General features: G+C 44.5%; 1 protein-coding gene across 1 annotated transcript in view; it reads right to left on the reverse strand.

Moving 5' to 3' along the window:
• Positions 1–22,273, reverse strand: part of col7a1l (collagen type VII alpha 1-like) — a 363,635-nt gene that overhangs the window by 303,792 nt on the left and 37,570 nt on the right. Inside the window, exons 2-3 of the mRNA XM_072281015.1 lie at positions 6,450–6,534; positions 1,836–2,016 (exon numbers count right to left, since the gene is read on the reverse strand). Of these exons, the coding sequence (XP_072137116.1) occupies positions 1,836–2,016; positions 6,450–6,525 (257 nt within the window). The 5' untranslated portion in view covers positions 6,526–6,534. The remainder of the gene's footprint in view (positions 1–1,835; positions 2,017–6,449; positions 6,535–22,273) is intronic.

Consider the following 22,273-nt stretch of genomic DNA (forward strand, 5'->3'; position numbering starts at 1 on the left):
TTGAGAAATTTTACTGCTTCCAGGGGAAAGGCAGCAGATATGGGACATCACCACTGTAGTTTCCACTGCAAGTCACATACCACCCTCTCTCTCCCCTGAAAACTCTGAACTGTTTCTCTTCCCGTAGATGCTGCCTGACATGCTGAGTACTCCCAATATTTTCTGTTTTTATGCAGACACAAGAGTCTTTATCTGATCTGGTGTTTCGGGGATTTTATTCTTTTCAAACTGGATCCCATGTCCCCATTTGGCTAAAACATAAAGGATTTTTTTAAAAAAACGACATAGATTGGGGTATCATCACATTGAGAAGCCATAGAAAGGGTGCAGAGGAGATTTACAAGGATGTTGCCTGGATTGGGGAGCATGCCTTATGAAAACAGGTTGAGTGACCAGCAATTTTGATGTGGGTTGCTTGAATTTCCAGCATCTGCAGAATTCCTCGTGCTTGACTGAATTTAGCCTTTTCTCCTTCGAGCGACGGAGGATAAAAGGTGACCTGATAGAGGTGTATAAGATGATGAGAGGCATTGATCGTGTGGATAGTCAGAGACTTTTTCCCAGGGCTGAAATTGTTGCCAGAAAAGGACGTAGGTTTAAGATGCTGGGGAGAAGGTAGAGAGGAGATGTTAGGGGTAAGTTTCTTATTCAGACTGTGGTGAGTGCGTGGAATGGGCTGCCAGCAACGGTGGTGGAGGCGGATACAATAGGGTCTTTTAAGAGACTTTTGGGTAGGTACATGGAGCTTAGAAACATAGAGGGCTATAGGTAGGTCTAGTCATTTCTAAGGTAGGGACATGTTCGGCACAACTTTATGGGCCAAAGGGCCTGTATTGTGCTGTAGGTTTTCTATGTTTCTATGAGAACATTCTCTCCATCTGCAACAAAAGGTGGGATTTCCCAATGGCCACCCATTTCAGTTTGACTTCCCATTCTCATTCCGGTATGTCAGTCCATGGCCTCCTCTACTATCATGATGAGGTCACTCTCAGCTTGGAGGATCAGTTCCTCATATTCCATCTCAGTAGCTTTCAAACTGACAGTATGAACAACGATTTCTCTAATTTCTAGTAATTTCTACCCCTCCCCTTTTCTCCTTTCCTATTCCCCATCCTTTTCTTCCCACTAGCCCATCATCTTCCTTTGGTTCCCCTCCTCTTCCATGGTCCACCGTCCTCTCCTATCAGATTCCTTCTTCTTCAACACTGTATCTCTTCTACCTATCACCTCCCAGCTTCTTATTTCATCCCTCCCTCCCCCATACACTCACCTTCCCCCTCACCTGGCCTCACTTATTACTGGCCAGTGTGTGTTCCCCTCCTCCCCCTCCTTCTGATTCTGCCTTTTGCCCCCTCCCTTTCCAGTCCTGATAAAGGATCTCAGCCAGAAATATCGATGGTTTATTCCTCTCCATAGAAGCTGCTTGACTTGCTGAGATTCCCCAGCATTTTGTGTGCTCTCCTCTGGATTTCCAGCATCAGCAGAATCACTTGTGTTTTTAAAAAAAATACAGATATTCTTGTGGTATTGAAAGGCAGAAATACAAAATATGGATATTCTTGTGGTATTGAAAGGCAGAAATACAAAATATGGATATTCTTGTGGTATTGAAAGGCAGAAATGCAAAATATGGATATTTTTGTGGTATTGAAATACAGAAATGCAAATAATTTCTTTGTCTTCTTATTTACACTCCAGAACAAATCTGAGATCCAAGGTTACACTCCAGTGGCAACACCTCTGCAACCCAAGTTTCCTTCAAGCACATCATACTGCTGACAACTCAGGCTCCAACCTTCCTTTTAAAGCATTTCAAATATTGAGCAGCATCTCACCTGGGATCATCGCTATACTGAACAAGACCAATTCTGACTGTATTTTGACCGATCGCATTAACAAATGGTTCGACTGTTGCTTCAATGAAGCTTTTGATTTGCTCGAACTTGACCCTGCCAATGCTGGAGGAGCCATCCACGAGGTAGACGATATCAGCAGCGTAGATGTTCTTGCAGACAGCTGAAATGCAAGGAGATGCGGGTTAGAGTCCGAGAAACTGGATCTGTGTTACTTTTCCCAAGTGAAGACAGGTTTTTGTTACAGTTTAATTTTGGGATTGGGCCATTGCTGTCAAAGCCTACATTTAATTCAGGTTCCCAATTACCCTTGAGAAAATGGTGATGAGACAACTTCTTGAGGTTGTCCACAGTGCTCTCAGGAGGGAAGTTCCCAGATTTTAAGTCAGTGACATCAAACAGTACTATACACACAATATATAATATACACTTATTGGGTACACCTGTACACCTGCTCATTAATGCAAATATCTAATCAGCTAATCATGTGGCAGCAACTCAAGGCATTAAAGCATGCAGACATGGTCAAGAGGTTCAGTTGTTCAGACCAAACATCAAACTGGGGAAGACATGTTATCTAAGTGAATTTGACCATGTAATGATTGTTGATGCCAGATGGGGTGGTTGATAATCTCAGGAACTGCTGATTTCCTGGGATTTTCACACACAAGTCTCTAGAGCGGGGGTTTCCAGCCTTTTTAATGCCATGGACACCAGGCTGGGAACCCTGCTCTCCAGTTTACAGAGAATGGTGCAAAAAACCAAAAAAAATCCAGTGAGAGGCAGTTCTGTGGGTGAAGATGCCTTTTTAATGAGAGAGAATGGCCATACTGGTTCATGCTGACAGGAAGACGACAGTAACTCAAATATCCACACGTTACAACGGTGATGTGCAGAAGAACATCTCTGAATGCACAACATGTCAAACCTTGAAGTAGACTGGCTACAGCAGCAGAAGACCATGAGCATACACTCACTGGCCACTTTATTGGGTATAGGAGGTAATTAATAGTGGCCACTGAGTGTATTTCCAAATCAGAATGGAGTGGAGCCTGTAGATGATGACCTCTTTGTTGAGCATCCGTCAATGTCTCCCACCATCTGCACCGTATCATTTTCTCACAGCTACTATCGGGCAGAAGGTACAGGAGCCCGAAGTCCCACACCATCAGGTTAAGGAACAGCTGAGTTTTAAAAGATTACTTGTATTTGTCACATGTACATCGAAACAAAGTGAAATGTGACAGTTTACATCAAATCAGATCAGTGAGGATTGTGCTGGGGTAGTTTCTGGCACTAATAGAACATGACCACAACTCACTAACCCTCTCTCTTACGTCCTTGGAATGTGGGAGGAAACTCACGTGGTTATGGGGGGAGGGGCTGTAAACTTCCTACAGAGAGCAGCAGGCATTGAAGCCCAATCATACAGCTGTGAATGCCCACAAGAAAATGAATCTCAGGGTTGTATATGGTGATATATATGTACTTTGATGATAAGTTTACTTTGAACTTTTTTGAACTTTGATCTTACAGCTGGCACCGTAATAGCATAACACTAACTGCTATGCTGCCATGCCATCCTGTGCCTCATAACTGGTGGAAAGGTCTTAGAAGGTCTTTTATGCTGTGTTGTACCTACCCCAAGTATACTGTATATACAGTAATAAGGAAAAAAACTTTGATCATAGAGGAAAGTTTCAAGCAGAAGTACAAGGATAAGTTGTCAAGATGTAGGAGAGGGTATTCCAGAGCCTAGGGTCCTTGCAATTGACAGAACACAGAGATCAAAGGACTGTGCAAAAGGATACAGCTATTTTCAGAACTTCAGATCAATTCAAAGTTATTTCCAGTCAAAGTAAACCATTCCGAAGAACAGACGTTGTTCAATAGAGGAAGCACATACAAAATGCTGGAGGAACTCAGCAGGTCAGGCAGCATCTATGGAGGGGAATCCACAGTCGATGCTTCAGGCTGAGACCCTTCATCCGGACTGTGTCTGATTTCAAAGTTCAAAGTAAGGAGGAGGAGGAGAAGATGGCGACACGACGCAGCGTGCGTGGCCACTCCGGTGAATGATATCTGTTATCTGTCAAGTAGGGTGCCGTACACAATCCTGATTTGATGGAGACAGACGTGACAGAACGGAGGAACATCTGGGGAAACTTCTGAAATGCCTTTTTCGCTGCCGCTGTTACTGTGTGATCCTGAATCTCCGGAGGGGAAGACCCCCGAGTCCCCGGCTTTGCTTGTTGCTCGGAGGTCGGGACAGAGTCGAAGCGCTCGGCAGAGATGGTGCTCGGTGTGAAGGGCTGGTCAGAGGCTCGAAGATTTTGGATAGACTCAGTGTCGGCTGTGGTCAGGTGCTTCCAATGCATCGACAGTTGTCAGTGCCTGGAGGTTTATGGCAGAGAGAGTCTCTCCCTTCTGCCACCTGCTATCGGGACTATCGGGAGTCAATCGGAACTTTGAGACTTTTTTTTAACCGTTCCCATAGTCTGCTCTTTATCAAATTATGGTATTATTTTGCACAGCTGTAACTATATGTTATAATTATGTGGTCTTGTCAGTGTTAGTCTTTGGCTTGTCCTGTTTTTTTTGTGATATCACTGTGGAGGAACATAGTATCATTTCTTAATACATGCATGCATTTCTAAATGACAATAAACGAGGACTGAGTGTCCTCATAATCTAAATTTCTGTCTTGTTTCTCCTCTGCACACCTCTGTGACCCTTTGTTGTAGACAGAACCTTGAACAGTCCCACAGGCAGGTACACTGTATGAATATATAAGTGTGTGCTTGTCATTTGCTGCGTGCACAACGAAGCCATAACACCATAAGACAGAGGAGCAGAATTCGGCCATTCAGCCCATCAAGTCTGTTCCACCATTCCATCATGGCTGATTTATTTTCACTCTTAATCCCATTCTCTGGCCTTCTCCCCATAACCTTTGACACCCTTACAAATTAAGAACATATTATGATTTATGATTATGAGGACACGCAGTCCCCTTTTATTGTCATTTAGTAATGCATGCATTAAGAAATGATAAAAATGTTTTTCCAGAATGATATCACAAAAACACATGACAAACTGACTTAAAAACTAACAAAAACCACATAATTATAACTTATAGTTACAACAGTGCAAAGCAATACCGTAATTTGATAAGAACAGACTATGGCACAGTAAAAGTCTCAGAGCCTCTCGAAAGTCCCATCATCTCACACAGACAGTAAACCTCCAGCGCCGCAAATTTGCCGATGCAGCATCCCAGAAGCATCTGACCACAGTCCGACTCTGAGTCTGTCCAAAAAACTCCGAGCCTCCGACCACCTCCCGACACCGATGCACTGAGCACCATCTCTGCCGAGTGTTTCAACCCCGGCCCCGGCAACAGGCGATATGCAAAGCCAAGGATTTGGGGCCTATGTCTCCGGAGATTCTCGATCGTACAGTAGCAGCGGCAGCGAAGCAGGCATTTCAGAAGTTGCTCCAGATGTTCCTCTGTGCTTTCACGGCTGTCCCCATCAAATCCAGATTGTGCAGGGCCCCCTAGTTACAAATAATCGATATTCATTCGGAACGGCTGCACGCGTTGCGTCGCGCCACCATCTTCTCCTCCCTCTTCTGATATTGACCTCCACTTTAAATATACTCAATGACTGGGCCTCCACAGCCATCTGTGGCAATGAATTCCACGGATTCACCACCCTCTGGCTAAAGAAATTCCTGCTCATCTCTGTCCTAAAGGGCCGTCCTTCTATCCTGAGGATGTGTCCTCTGCTCCGAGATTCACCCACTATTGTAAACATCCTCTCCACATCCACACCATCTAGGCCTTTCAGTATTTGGTAGGTTTCAATGAGATTCCACCCCCGCATCCCACATTCCTCATGAATTAACCCTTTCATTACCAGTATCATTCTTGTAAACCTCTGGAATCTCCAACGCCAGCACATCCTTTGCACGGTAGCATAGCAACTAGCATAACGCTTTGTAGCATGAGTTGTATGACTGCAGTTCAATTTCTGTCACAGCCTGTAAGCAGTTTCTGTGTTCTCCCCGTGTCCGTGCCCTGAATTCCTCCCACATTCCAAAGATGCATGGGCTAGGGTTAGAGAGTTGTGGGTATGTTATGTTGGTGCTGGAAGTGTGGCTTGTAAGCTGTCCCCCGCACATCTCAGTCTGCATTGGTTGTTAATACAAATAACACATTTAATTGTATGCTTCAATGTTTCAATGTACATCTGCCAAATGAAGATGAAAAATTAGCTTTTTCTTGTTGTAGGTATGGGGTCCAAAAATGCTCACAATGCTCCATATGCAATCTGACCAACTGCCTTATAAAACCTTAGCATTACATTCTTGCTTTTATATTCTAGTTCTCTCATGTGCTCCAAGTGCTGTGCAAAGTTCCATGTTTGAGCTGTTTTGTGGGACCATTGCCCCGTTAATCTCAACTGTGTTTGCGGCTTCAGTATTTCTGCTTACTGGCCATGCCAGCTATCACTAAAAGTCAAATTCTTCCACGAATTCATCATTTATCTCGACTTTAAAATCTTTTGGCAATGATGAAGCAGCCTGCATTACCTTTCTGAGCTTGTCTGCCTGAGCCGGTGAGGAACAGAGCTTGGATGGTTGCAAGGAACAACAGCCACATTTTCATCACCTCCGCCTGGAAAAGGAGAGAACAGAGTGTGTGTTTATGAAGGCTTCCCAACCTCATGAATCACAATGAATTAACCAGCGATGTTGCAGATGCTGGAAATCTTGAGTAACGCACACAAAATGCTGGAGGAACTCAGCAGGTCAGACAGTATCTCTGGAGAGAAATGAACAGACGGCGTTTCGGGCCTCCGCAGACATCCAACATTCTCTCTATTTTCTTTCTTACAGCTGCACAGACCAACCATTGCCCTGTACAGGAAATATTTACACGGCCTGAAAACTGTGCAGCACTGTAAACACGAGGAAATCTGCAGATGCTGGAATTTCAAGCAACACACATAAAAGTTGCTGGTGAACGCAGCAGGCCAGGCAGCATCTATAGGAAGAGGTACAGTCGACGTTTTGGGCCAAGACGTCGACTGTATCTCTTCCTATAGATGCTGTCTGGCCTGCTGTGTTCACCAGCAACTTTTATGTGTGTTGCAGCACTGAAGTGTTTTTTTTGTAATATGCAGACTATGAATATTTAGAAAACAAATTGAAAAATAGCTTACTTTTTGATTTTATTTATTAATTGAAGGACATAACGAAGTACAAGTCAACAAAGAAAATCTTTCATGCTTTGTAAGCTTTTTCTAGCTGCGTCCAATGCCAGCTGCGTGGCAACACAGGCCACGTGCATGGGATCATTTACTGCACGCCATGCATTCACGCAGCTTAGAGGGAACTGTGCAGTCATCTGTGGCAATGAATTACACAGATTCATCAGCCTCTTTAAAGAAATTCCTCCTTGTCTCTGTTCTAAGACTAAGGGGCCCAAAACTGCTGGCTAACCAATGCCTTTTTCACTAGGGGACTGCTTCATCGAGCACCTCTGCTCCATCTTCCAAAAGTGGAACTCCCCACTTGCCCAACATTTTAATTCCAATTCCCATTCCCATTCCGACATGTCAGTCTATGGCCCCTTCTTGTGCCACAGGATGGAGGAGTAATACCTTATATTCCATCTGAATAGCCTCCAACCTGATGGCATTAATATCAATTTCTCCTTCCAGTAATAATATTTTTCCCTCACCCTCCACTCTTCTTCTGTTCCCTACTCTGGCCTCTTACCTCTTCTCACCTCCCCCAGGACCCCTCCTCCTTTCCTTTCTCCTATGGTCTACTCTCCTCTCCAGTCAGATTCTTTCCTCTTCACCTACCCACCTGGTTTCACCTGTCACCATCTCGCTATCCTCACTTGCCTCCCCCCCCCCCCCCCAACTTCTTATTCTGGCATCTTCCCGCTTCCTTTCCAGTCCTGAAGAAGGGTCTCAGCGGAATTCTCGACAGTTTGTTTATGGGTGCTGCCTGACCTGCTGAGTTCCTCCAGCACTGTGTGTGTGTGTGTGTGTGTGTGTGTGTGTGTGTGTGTGTGTGTGTGTGTGTTGCGTGTTGCGTGTTGCGTGTTGCTTTGGATTTCCAGCATCTGAAGAATTTCTTGTGTTTAAAATTTTCACAGGGTTCGACCAGGATAATAACTACTGAGGATGAATAAGCAGAGCTTACCTCTGCTTCTGCTCTCTCTCCAGTGACTGACTGTGTGACTTAGTATGCCAATTTTTGTCAGACATGTTCCTGAAATCTTTGTTACCAGACCTTCAACTGCTGACCTCTTAATACTTTTTCCTCATTGAAAAAAGATCTAAAGCCAATGAACGAAAGTGGTCAAAGCAGCTGAAAAAACACACACAAATTATTTTCATGTCCTTATCGTCCCTCTCCTGGGAAGCTGGAAACTGTGCTCAAGAATTTCTGAAGTAAATCTAACATCCAAGTACAGATGTGTCACCAGATACTACACTGAGATTCATTTTCTTGTAGGCATTCACAGTAGAACAAAGAGATACAATAGAACCAATGAAAATTGCACGCAAAGACTGACAAACAACCAGTGTGCAAAAGGAGACAAACTATGCAACTACAAAAAAAAATTGATTTATTTTTGATGAGGAACTGCTGCATGCTTGTTCTTGCAGAAACATGGTGCCAGGACAACATCCATGCACCATCAATCTACAGGACATGATAGTCAGGAACTGGGCTAGATTATTATTATGATTTTTATTATTTTTTGTGCCTTGTATGTTTTACTGCTAACATAGTTACACATGCTATATGTGCCCTGTACTGTGTGTGACTGTTGGTACTGCATTGTGCTCCTTGGTCTCAGAGAAATGCTGTTTCATTGGCTGTATTCTTGTGTATGGTTGAATGGCAATTAAACTTGAACTTGAACTAAAGAAATAAATAATACTGAGAACATGTGTCGTAGAGTCTTTGAAAGTGGGTCCTGCAGTACTGACAGGCCTACTTACATTATTTGCCAGCAAAGCTCTCCCTAGAACAGAATCAAATGAGCATTTAGTCAAGCAGACAGGATGAAAATCCATTAAGGACATCCTCGGAAAGGTTTCGAACACTTGATAGCCAAAGGAAAGTTTCTGAAAAGTATTTCCTATTCTTAGTGGCTCCCCACAGCATCCGAATACTGTCTGAATTGTAACAGTTTGATTTTTTTGCACAGCCGGGGAACAAACGAGTTCTTTGTGCTCCCTAGTACGGTCACCCTCCCACCCACAAACCACCCCAGGGACAAGACAGCCCTCAGATGGGAGAAGGCACGAAGATATCATCTTAGGTGGGAAACAAGATGCAGCCAAGCTCAGACATAATGAGTTTGTGGGAGGAGGGGAAGATTCCTGAAAGTTGAGATGTTTTACAGCGATCATTCCTTAGTTTCTGAATGCTTAAGTTTTGGATGTCTCAGGAATACTTGCAGCAATTTTAAAAGATTTAAGACTGACAGTTCCGGCTAAGCCTGGGACATGGCAAACCTGGTTGACTAATTATTTTCCCTTTTCGTACAGGGATATAGTTTAGCTCTGCCTGACGTGGAGGATACTGCAAAAGAGGACTCTTTCCACTAAACACGTCCCACTAAATGTGAACAACATTTGTAACCAAGACAGTAATAATAGGAATTACTGTAAAATCAGCTGGCTGGTGACGTAGTGGCATCAGCGCTGGACTTCGGAGCAAGCGAAGGCTCCTGAGTTCGAATCCAGCCGGCTCCCTTGCATGCCTTCCATCCATGCTGGGTTGAGCGTCAAGCTAGCAACTCAGCCTTATAGATATAAGAAAGCCTGCTAAAAAAAAACGTCATCATGACGGCGTCCCGATGACTCCACTCAGAGTTAGCGGCTTTCTTCTTCTACTGTAAAATCACATTATCAGAAAAAGGTTTAATATCATTGACATATGTCACAAAATTTGTTATGTTGCAACGGTACAGTTTTTAAACAAGTAGTGCAAAAAGAGAGCGAAAATAATAAGAAACATAATAGTTTCTGCAGATGCTGGAAATCCAGAGCAACATACACTAAATGCTGGAGGAATACAGCAGGTCAGGCAGCACCTATGGAAAAGAAGAAACAGTCGACGTTTCAGGCTGAGACAGTTCACCAGGACCTGGTTAAAAATGACAGGAAGGCAGCAGTAACTCAAAAACCATGTGTTACAACAGTGGTGTGCAGAAGAGCACAACACGTCGAACTTTGAAGTGGATGGGCTGCAGCAACCCAGCACAAACTTACACACAGTGGCAACTTTAATAGGTACATCTTGTACTGAATAAAGTGGCCATTGAGTGCATATAAAAACATTGTTAAGAGTTTCACCCACAGAATGGAGAGAATAAACAGTCAACATTTTGGCACAACACTTATTCCAGATGAAGGGTCTCAGCCTGAAATGTCGGCCTTCAATTCCTTTCTATAGATACTGCCTGAGCTGCTGAGTTCATCCAGCATTTTGTGTGCGTTATTCCAAAAGGAATGAGGTAGCATCCCTGAGTTGGTTCATTGGCAGCTCAGAGATCTGATTGCGGAGAGGAAGAAGATGTTCCTAAAGCGTTGGGAGTGTACGTTCAGGTTCTCTTCCCTCCCCCAGTAACAAGAGAGCATGTCCTGGTTGATGGGGGCCCTTAATGATGGATGTGGCATCGCAGTTTGTCAATATCCTTAATGGTGGGTGGGCTATTGCCCACAATAGAATTAGCTGAGTTTGCCACCTTCCTTGATCTCATGCAATGGCTCTTCCATACCAGATGATGATACAACCAGTTAGAATGCTCTCCACAGTACATCTGTAGAAATTTGCTAGAGATTTTGGTGACGTACCAAATCTCCTCAAACCCTTGATGAAATATAACCACTGGTGTGCCTTCTTCACAATTGCATCAATACGCTGGGCCCAGGGTAGACTTTCAGAGATGATGACACCCAGGAACTTGAAACTGCTCACCCTTTCCACCGCTGACCCCTCCATGAGGACTGGTGTGTGTTCCCTCGACTTCCTCTTGCTGAAGTCCGCAATCATTTCCTTGATCTTACTGACCACATCAACTGCTGATCTACCATATCAACAACAGCTGACAGCAAACTTAACGGAAAGAGATAGAGACGATTGGGCAAGAATCTTTTGGCTCTGGGCCAGCATTGGAATACATGTGAAAATTTGGGATACGCAAGTGGGCAGAATTGTTCGAGGTTCAAAAAAATAAATTTAGATAAATAGGTAGATACTTTATTGATCTCAAAGGAAATTACAGTGTCACAGTAGCATTACAACTGCACAGATATACAAATATTAGAAGAGAAGTAAGAAAGAATAAAAAATAAGTTACTTCAAACAATCTAACAGGAGGGGGATCATTACTTCCCCAGTTATAGGTTGACTCATTACTGAGCCTAAAGGTTGAGGGTAAGAATGGCCTCATATAGCCCTCTTCAGAGCAGTGCATTTGCGCCCATATAGGACTGTATAGGTTTCCTTCCTGTTTACCCTGTATACTTCGGACTTTAGATACAACACTGAGTCATGTCATCTGCATTACTAAAAGTGCTTCTTTGTTCAGCCAAGGTGGCATGCAGTGGGTGAGAAATATTGTCCAGAATTGCCAGGATTTTCCAAAGGGTCCTTTGTACTTCCACAGCCTCCAGTGTGTCCAGTTTGACTCCTATAACAGAGCCAGCCTTTCTAATCAGTTTATTCAGCCTGTTGGCATCACTTGTATTGGTGTCATTGCCCCAGCACACCACACACAGAAGATTGAACTGGCGACAACAGACAGGTAGAACATGTGAAGGAGAGGCCTGCATACTCCAAAAGACCTCAGGAAGTAGAAGTGACTCTGGCCCTTCTTGTACACAGCCTCTGTGTTGGTGCTCCACTCAAGTCTGTCATTCAGGTGCATCCCAGGTACTTGTAGGTCCTCACCACAGCCACGTCCTCACCATCAATAGTAAGAGAGAGCAATGCAGGCTTAGTCTTCCTAAAGTCCATCACCATCTCCTTTGTCTTACTGATGTTGAGCTGCAGATGACTCAGTTTGCATCATTTGACAAAGTTCTCCACTAGGGTCCAGTATTCATCCTCCCATCCTCGCAACTATTGCTGAGTCATCAGAGAATTTCTGCAGATGACATAACTCAGTGCTGTATCTGAAGTCCGAAGTATACAGGGTAAACAGGAAGGAAACCAATACAGTTCCCTATGGAGTCCAAATGCAACTTATAGCCATGTCTGACACACAGCTCTGAAGTCGCACAGACTGTGGTAGTCAATTATCCAGGATACAATAAAAGTGCCAACCTGCATTGAATGGAGATTTTCCCTCACAAGTGAGGGCTATATGGTATTGACGACACATGAGAAATCAAAAAAATATAATCCTCACCGAGCTGCCCCACATATCCAAATGGGAGTAGGCTCTGTAGAGCAGGTAGAGGAGAGTATCATTCACTCCAATATGCTCTGGTAGGCAAACTGCAGGTGATCAAGGGCTGATCTGGCCAGGGATCAGAGGTGAGCCAGGACCAGCCTCTCTACAGTCTTCATAATGTGTGAGGTCAGGGCCACTGGACAGTAATCATTCAAGACTTTTGGTTGGCCCTTCTTGGGTACTGGAATCACATATGATGCTTTCCACACAGTCGGGACCCTTTCCAGGCTGAGACTCAGATCGAAAATGTGCTGGATAATTCCACACAGCTGCTCAGCACACTCCTTCAGGACCTTGGGGTTCACACCACCAAGTCTCAATGTTTGGCTGTGTCTGAGTTTTCCCAGAGCCCTTCTCACCTGCTCAGTAGTGAAGGTGAGTCTATGATGACTGGGGAGTTGGTGGAAGATGGGGTCGGGGGAGATGAAAGTCAAGATGGTAGCAGTTGGTATGTGGAGGTGTGGGTGGTAGGTGCAGGGGAAGGAGGGGATGTAGACAGTGGTAGTCTGTGTTGTTTATCCACGTGTTGAACTGGAGGGGAGAGATGGGAGGAGGGGAGGTGTTAGCGCTGAGGGAGCATTGGGTGCCTCGGCACCTGGAACTAGTGTGCTGAGGGGGGTGTGAACAGGGGGGCAATTGTTAAACCTGCTGAAAAACTGGTTTAGCTCAGTCCATTCCTGGCTGCATTCCAAGGCTCTATATCTAGGCTGATTGAAGCCAGTGATGTTCTTCATGCCTCTCCACACCTCCCGTGTGCTGCTCTGCCCAAACTTGTTCTTCAAGCTCTCTCCTGTATTCCTTTTTAGCAACCTTGATCTTCTCCTTTAGCTCCCTCTGCACATGTTTCAATTCCTCCTTATCCCCTACTCTGAAGGCTCTCTTTTTGTGGTTGAGAAGAGCCTTTAGAACACTGATTTGTTGTTAGGGAAGCAGAGAATAGTCCTTGATGGTATTACAATACATATTATTATCTAAGGACATGTATGTCACCATATACACCCTGAGATTCATTTCCTTGTGGTCATACTTAAACAGAAAAGTAATCAAAAAAGAATCAACGAAAGACTGCACCAACTAGGCATTCAATGTGTTCAAAAGACAAAAAAAATGTGCAAATACAAAACGAATTAATAATAAATAAATAAGCAATAAATATCAAGAACATGAGATGAAGAGTCCTTGAAAGTGAGTCCATTGATTGTGGCATATTTCAATGACGGGGCAAGTGAAGTTGAGTGAAGTTATTCAAGAACCTGATTGTTGAGGGGTAATAACTGTTCCTGAACCTAGTGGTGTGAGTCCTAAGGCACCTGTACCTTCTTCCTGATGGCAGCAGCGAGAAGAGAGCATGGCCTGGGTGGTGGGGGTCTCTGATTATGTCCTGAGAAAGCGTTTCCTGTAGATGTGCTCAATGGTTGGGAGGGCTTTACTGTGATGAACTGGGCCACATCCACTTTTTTTCTGTGGGATTTTCCTCTCAAGGGCACTGATGTTTCCATACCAGGCCATGATGCAACCGGTCAATACACCCTCTGCTACACATCTATAGAAGTTGTCAAAGTTTTAAATGTCATGCCGAATCTCTGGAAACTCCTAAGGAAGTACAGGTGCTGCCATAGAGGAGACCAGATACCTTGCAGGTTCACTGGTTGGTTTTGAAGGCATGCCAAAACCTCCCCGTAGCACCTCTCACTCTAGAGTGTGCATGTAACATGTACAATTGTACCTCCTTGAATAAAATGGAGCACAAAACCACTAGATAACATATGTCTTTGACAAAACATGCATTTTGTTTAATTTGGAAGCCCAGGCCCATAGCGGAGGGATGGTTGGCAATACCTTGAGTAGAAGGAATGCAAGCTCTCATTCTTTCTGCCTCACACCTTTAACCTTTTACAGTCACAGAGCTCATTCTTAATCAGTCTATATTTACCATTATAATTAAGGGGAGAGAACGTCAACTCAGACCATGAGAGGCCTCCACCGGGCATTTTCATGCCTTACAAGGCACAGATTGGAAGTCTGTGTGGGGCATCACTCCTCACACATACACTAGAGCAATGTGTGGTTAAGTGCCTTGCTCAAGGGCACAAACACGCTGCCACAGCTGAGGCTCGAACTATCGACCTTGAGATCACTAGACGAACGCCTTAACCACTTGGCCACGTGCCGAACACATTATAATTAAACGTCTAGATTACCCTCTCCATTCTTTGAGTTTACATCAGACAAATGCGGCACAGTAGTGTAGAGGTTAGCACAATCACCTTACAGCACCAGCTGTAAGATTGGGGTTCGATTCCCTACATGGGAACAGTATGCAAGACTATCTTTTCACTTTATCTCAGCACATATGACAATAATAAGAATAAACCATTTCCAACTCCTCCCTCTTCCAGCTCCCCCAGTAGCCATTCCCCTCCTCACAGTGATTTTCCATGCAAATGCTGCAGGTGATATACCTTCAACCTCCGAGCAACACCTTATATATCATCTGAGTAGCCTCCAACCTGATGGCATGAATATTGATTTCTCCTTCCAGTAAAAAATTCCTCATTCTGGCCTCTTAGCTCTTCTCACCTGCTTATCACCTCCCCCTATCTTCTTCTTCTTCTTCCCTTTCTCCTATGATCCACTCTCCTCTCCGATGAAATTCCTTCCTCTTCAGCCCTTTATCATTCCCAACCACCCGGCTTCACCCATCACCTTCTAACTATCCTCCTTTCCCTCCTCCTATCTTTTCATTCTTGCGTCTTCCTCCTTCCTTTCCAGTCCTGATAAAGGGCCTCGGCCCAAAATGTCGACTGTTTATTCACTTCCATGGATGCTGCCTGATCTTCTGAGTTCATCCGACATTTTGCGTGTGTTGCCTTTAACCTCTTCCTTTCAGATGATCCCATATATAAAACCCATCAGGTGAGGCAGCAATTCATTTGTCAGTCTTCCAATATTGTTATCTACATGTGTGTTCCTCTACACTGGGGAAACCAATTAAAGAGAGGATGACGTCTTTACTGATGCCATCAGGAAGGTGGCACAGAAACCTTGGGCCTCACACCACCTGGTTCAGAAACAACTATTATCAACAACCATCAGAATCTTGAATCATTGCGGATAACTTCACGCAACTTCATTTGCCCCAACACCGAATTGTTGCACACAACCTATGGACTCACCTTCAAAGACTCTTCATCTCATGCTCTCATAGAACAGGCCATTCAGCCCACAATGTTTTGCTGAACCAGCTAAAAAGCAAATCAAAACATCCAAACACTAATACCTCTTACCAACATAATGTCCATATCCCTCCATCTTCCTTACATCCATGTGCCTATCCAAACATCCCTTAAAAGCCTCCAATACACTTGCCTCTACCACCATTAACAGACAACACATTCCAGGCATCCACCACTCTCTGAGGAAAAAACTTACCCCTCACATCCCTTTTGAACCTAACCCCTCTCACCTTCAGTGCATGCCCTCAGGTATTAGACATTTCAACCCTGGGAAACAGACACTCTCTGTCCACTCTATCTATGCCTCTCATAATCTTGTAAACCTCCATCAGATCTCTCTTCAGCCTCCACCGCTCCAGAGAAAACAACCCAAGTTTATCCAGCCTCTTGTGATGGCCCATGCCCTCTGAACCAGGCAGTATCCTGGTAAACCCCTTCTGCACCCTCTCCAAAGCCTCAACATCCTTCCTATAGTGAGGCGAGAACTGTATGCAATACTCCAGATGTGGCCTAACTAGAGTTGCAACATAACCTCCTGACTTTTGAACTCAATTCCTCATCTAATAAAAGCAAATATTCCATAGGCCTTTTTAACCACCTTATCAACAGCATAGCCACTTAGCCATGAAGCTAAGAATTGGATCCCAAGATGTCTCTGCTCAGCAACACTGTTAGGGACCTTGCACTTAACAGTGTACAGTCTCCTTGCATTTGCCTTACCGAGGTCAACACCTCACATTTATCTGAGTTAAACTCCATCTGCCATTTCTCAATATTTATTATTGTTATTACTATTTCTTTTCTTTGTATTTACACAGTTTGTTGTTGTTTGTGCACTGACTGTCCACCCTGTTGGGTGCGGTCTTTCATTGATTCTACTGTGGTTACTGGATTTATTGAGTATGCCTGCAAGGAAACAAATCTTAGGGTTGTTTATGGAGACATATATGTACTTTGATAATAAATTTACTTTGAACTCTGAACAAATTCCCTTTAAGATAATTAACAACCAAGATGGACAGGGAATGGTTGTCTATGAGAATGTATATGGTTTTACTTGGATTGTATCCTGATTATTATGGGGCTTCCAGGGAGGGGTAGCCCCTCTGGTGAATGGGGCTTGTCATGTCCATTCTGGGGCAGCTCATTCACATTTGTCCCCCACTGGACACTCAGCTCTCAACAGTGGCTCCAAGTTGCTGTTTTCATGTGACAGCAGCCACATCCTGGTACACCACTTCGACAGGCATGCTAAACCAGCTGAGCATAGTGGGAAGCTTCATACCTCAGTCAGTTAGGGACATACTTGTCCTAGCAATGCGAAGTCAGGTCCAACGGACTGGCCAAATGAGAGCTACAGTGGGATCTATCAGCCAGGAAGGTGGTTCTGCAATGCTCTATGGAGAGCAAAGGGCACGACAAGGCACAGAAGACGTCATGGTCATTCACTGCTACCAAGGAAGACCCCTGTTTGTAAAGCTTGCTTGTAACACTGTACCCAGACTTCTGAGGCCAAGAGAGTGGAACTGATCCAGTGCAATGGCTCTTCCACTTTAAAAACTCTCCAGTCATCGTCGGACGCGATGGACAACCACCACCATGATTATATTTGCTACTTTCAATGTGTCACGGCTTGGTTTAAATGGTAAACAAATTGGCTATTGCCAGCATAGTTGGCTGAAGATGGATGAATAGATTCTGATTGCTCTACTATACAATATTTATGGTTCATGAAATGAAAGTGAACTTAAGGGTAATTGGCAATTATAACCATAGCCTCTCCTTGTAGACAGAAAGGATTTGATTGGCGTGTTGAGAACACAGGAAAATAAAGAGTAACTAGCACACATCAAATGCTGGAGGAAACTCAACAGGTCAAATAGCATCTATGAAAGGGAATGAAGAGTCAACATTTCAGGCTGCGACCCTTCATCAGGACTGATGAAGGGTTTTGGCCTGCGATTGTACAGGGAAATGAGGAACGGGACTCGGGACAGCTCTGCTGGGAGCCAGCATGGATGCAGAGGGTTGAGGGGTCGCCTATGTCATAATAAGCATGTAAATAGTGACCACACAAAGCCTTTCTGTTACACTTGTACTACAGAATACATCCAAACCTCTGGAGTTTGATAGGTTCTTGATTAGTAAGGGCATCAAAGGTTATGGGGAGAAAGCAGCAGAATGGCATTGAGAGGGATAACGAGCCATGATGGAATGACAGAGCAGACTCGATGGGCAGAATGTCCTAATTCAGCTGCTATGTCTTATGGCTTTATGGGTTAGTAGGTTAATTAGTCACAAGGGTGTAAATGGGCAGCAGGAGTTTGATGGGCCAGAAGGACCAGTTACCATGCTGTATCTCTAAATAAACAAATAACGCGACAGAAATGGATGCAAGTTCAGAGCTCCCACTTTCAGACACATTGCAGACCACTTCCTGCAAGTTCACTATTGTATCAAGTTTCATAGTCCTCTGAGGTATTCAAAACTCCACTGGTCCCACTCCACCTCTGCTCCACCTGCCAAAAGCTGAACTTTCCGGTGACCAAACATTTTTATCACCATTCACGTTCCAACATGTTGGTCCATGGCCTCCTCTTATGCCAAGATGAGGCCACCTTCTGCGTAGAGGAGCAACACCTTATAATCCATCTGGCTGGCCTCCAACTTAATGACATGAATATTGATTTTTACTTCTGATAACAAAATATTCCCTCCTCCTTTCCCTCTTCTTCTATTCCCCATTCTGGCATCCTACATCTTCTCAACTGCCTATCACTTCCCCCTGGTGCTTCTCCTTCCCTTTCCCCTACGGTTCATTCTTGTCTCCTATCTGATTCCTCCTTCTCCAGCCCTTTATCTTTCCCACCTACCTGGCTTTGCTTATCACTCGGCTTTCCCTCCCACCACCTTTTTATTCTGGCATCTTCCCCCTTCCTTTCCAGTCCTGAAGGAGTGTCTCAGCCCGAAACGTTGACTGTTTATTCATTTCCATAGATGCTGCCTGACCTGCTGAGTTCCTCCAGCATTTTGAGTGTGATACAATATACAAAAGTTGGACATCTTCAACCTTCAGAGATAGACAAAGTATGCACAAATCCATGTACACACAGGTGCAATGAAGAATTTACTTAGACAAGTTTCACAGGCATGTAGTATCGCATAAGCAGGATTCACAAGATTAACAAAAAATAAATATATTCTACAAAATTAATCAAGAAAGAACACAACTAAAACAAAAAAAGCAAAGAATAGCAAAGTCCTAAACACAAGAGATTCTGCAGATGCTGGAAATCCGGAGCAACACAGACAAAATGCTGGGAGAACTCTGTAGAGGGGAATAAACAGTTGATGTTTCGGGCCAAGACCCTTCATCAGGACTGGAAAGGAAGGGGGCAAAAGTCAGAATCAGGTGGTCAGGTGAGGGGAAGGAGTACGTTGATAGGTTATAGGTAAAGCCAGCTAAGGGCGAAAGTGGGTCCAGAAAGATTGGAACAAAGTTGATTGTAGTGATACAGAAATGCTTGGAGCTATGCCCCTGCCTTTAAACAGAACTAACTCGATATCAATCAGGAGAGCATCAATAGGGAGAGCATTCATTGTTGATGCCTCACAGAAAGCAGAATTCTCTTGCTCGTTGTATATTGTTAAGATAATAGCCATCAAAGCTGATTCAGTCACTCACAAATTACAGTTCGCAAGACCCTCTGTAACATGGAAGTGGTGAATACAGCCCAGAGCAGTGTAGCAAAGGCCCTCCCCACCACTGAGTACATTGACAAAGAACACTGCATCCATCATCAAGGACCCACAACATCCAGGCCATGCTCTCTTCTCGCTGTTGCCATCGGGCTGGAGGTACAGGACCCATGCGTCCCACACCACCAGGTTCAGGAACAGTTATTACCCTATAACTATAAGGCTTCTGAACCAGTATACATAACTTCTCTCACCACAACTCTGAGATGATTCTACAGCCTACCGACTCACTTCCAAGGTCTCTACAGCTCAACTTTCTTAAGCCATAAGGTGGTGAATCTGTAGAGTTCATTGACACAGATGGCTGTGGAGGCCAAGGCATTGGGTATATTTAAAGCAGGGGGCTGATAGGTTCTTGATTAGATTAGATTATGAGAACACTCAGTCCTCTTTATTGTCATTTAGAAATGCATACATGCATTAAGAAATGATACAATGTTTCTCCGGAGTGATATCACAGAAAACAGGATGAACCAAAGACTAACACTGACAGAACCACATAATTATAACATATAGTTACAGCAGTGCAAAGCAATACCATAATTTGATAAAGAACAGACCACGGGCACAGTAAAAGTAGTCTCAAAGCCCCGAGTCGATCGACTCCCGAGTGCCCAGTAGCAGGTGGCAAAAGGGAGAAACTCCCTGCCATAAACCTCCAGGCCCTGTCAACTTGCCGATGCCTTGGAAGCAGCCGACCACAACTGACACCAAATTCATCCGTCCGAAAACTTAGAGCCTCCGACTAGCCTCTCCGATACAGCCTCCCGAGCGCATCCTCTGCCGAGCGCCTTTGACCTCGCCCCGGCCGCTGAAACACACAAAGCCGAGGATTTCGGGGCCTTCTGCTCCGGAGATTCCAGTTACCACACAGTAGCAGTGGCAGCGAAGCGGGCATTTCAGAAGTTTTCCAGATGTTCCTCCGTACTCTCACGTCTGTCTCCATCAAATCAGAATTGTGCACGGTTCCCTACTTGACACATAACAGATATTCATCACCGGAGAGGCCGTGCGCGCTGCCGTCGCGCCGCCATCTTCTCCTGATTAGTAAGGGTATCAAAGGTTACGGGGAGAGGACAGGAGAATGGGATTGAGAGGGATAACAGATCAGCCATGATGCGACCCCCCCCCCCAACCCGACAAATCCGATTTAACCCTAGCCTAATCACGGGAAATTTACAATGACCAATTAATAGACAATAGACAATAGGTGCAGGAGTAGGCCATTCAGCCCTTTGAGTCAGCACCGTCATTCACTGTGATCATGGCTGATCATCCACAATCAGTATCCAGTTCTTGCCTTATCCCCATAACCTTTGATTCCACTATCTTTAAGAGCTCTATCCATCTCTTTCTTAAAAGCATCCAGAGACTTGGCCTCCACAGCCTTCTGGGGCAGAGCATTCCATACATCCACCACTCTCTGGGTGAAAAAGTTTTTCCTCAACTCCGTTCTAAATGGCCTACCCCTTATTCTTAAACTGTGGCCTCTGGTTCTGGACTCACCCATCAGCGGGAACATGCTTCCTGCCTCCAGCGTGTCCAATCCCTTAATGATCTTATATGTTTCAATAAGATCCCCTCTCAGCCTTCTAAATTCCAGAGTATATAAGCCCAGTCGCTCCAATCTTTCGACATATGACAGTCCCGCTATCCTGGGAATTAACCTTGTGAACCTACGCTGCACTCCCTCAATAGCAAGAATGTCCTTCCTCAAATTTGGAGACCAAAACTGCACACAGTACTCCAGGTGTGGTCTCACCAGGGCCTTGTACAACTTTGCTCTTATACTCAATTCCCCCTGTTATGAAGGCCAGCATGCCATTAGCTTTAATCTACCAGTATGTCTTTGGACTGTGGGAGGAAACCGGAGCAACCGGGGAAAACCCAAGCATTCTAAGGAAGGACGTACAGAGACTCCTTACAGGACGGCACCGGAATTGAACTCCAAACTCTGGAACACCCCGAGCCGTAATAGCGTCACGCTAACCCCATTCTACTGTGGTGTCCAAACAATATATTTAATCAAACAATATACAGGACTACTCAAATATTGCTTAAATGTTGAATACACAACACATACCCACCAAACACATCCCCGGCTATTCTAAGTTTAATATTTATGATCAGCTAGAGGGAAAAAGCTGCTGCTCCAGGGTCCCATCTGTGAAGTTCAAAATCAACTTCACATCTGCATTTTAAAATAGTCGACAGGTTGAAAGTGGTCAAATGTAGCATTGTTACACTGCATTCACGCACCACGTTTTAGGGGGTACAGATATCAGGAAGAGTTGGAATGGGGCAAACGTCCCCCCCAGAAGGATTATTCCTCCCACGCAGTTTCCAATAGTAACAGCTTATTAACAGGACGGTGCATCGGGCTCCTTATGACCAGAATCGAGCTAAGGGAGGAGAAAGTAAAAAGGGTGACTCACAGCTTGTTTGAAGAGGTAGATCTTAAGCAGCACTTTAAAGGAGGAAAGGAATGCAGAGGAGAGACTTGAAGCTGGTGGTTAAATCATTTGCTTAACAGCTCCAGGTAACAGTTCAGACTGTGTAGCATGCAAATTAGCTGCTCAGCGTCTCTGATTACAGCTACTCCGAATCAGAGAGTCAAGGAGGACTGCAGCGCAGAAACAGGCCCTTTGGCCCATCTCGTCCATGCCAAACTATTAATCTGGCTCATCCCATCACCTGCCACAGCCACAGCCCACCACACCCCTCCCATCCATGTACCTATCCAAATTTCCCTTAAATGTTGAAGCTGAACATTTAAGGGAAATGTTCCCGCATCCATCACATGCACTGCCAGCTCTTTCAGTACTCTCTGTGTGGAAAAAGTTCCTCCTGAGGTTCTGAAGCACCTTCAATAATTCCAAAAGACTGAAGTAGGGTAAATACTGAAAGGCTTTTGTTCGCTGTACAAT

The sequence above is a fragment of the Mobula birostris genome, chromosome 16, assembly GCF_030028105.1.
Source record: "Mobula birostris isolate sMobBir1 chromosome 16, sMobBir1.hap1, whole genome shotgun sequence".
In the NCBI taxonomy this organism is placed as follows: Eukaryota; Metazoa; Chordata; class Chondrichthyes; order Myliobatiformes; family Myliobatidae; genus Mobula; species Mobula birostris.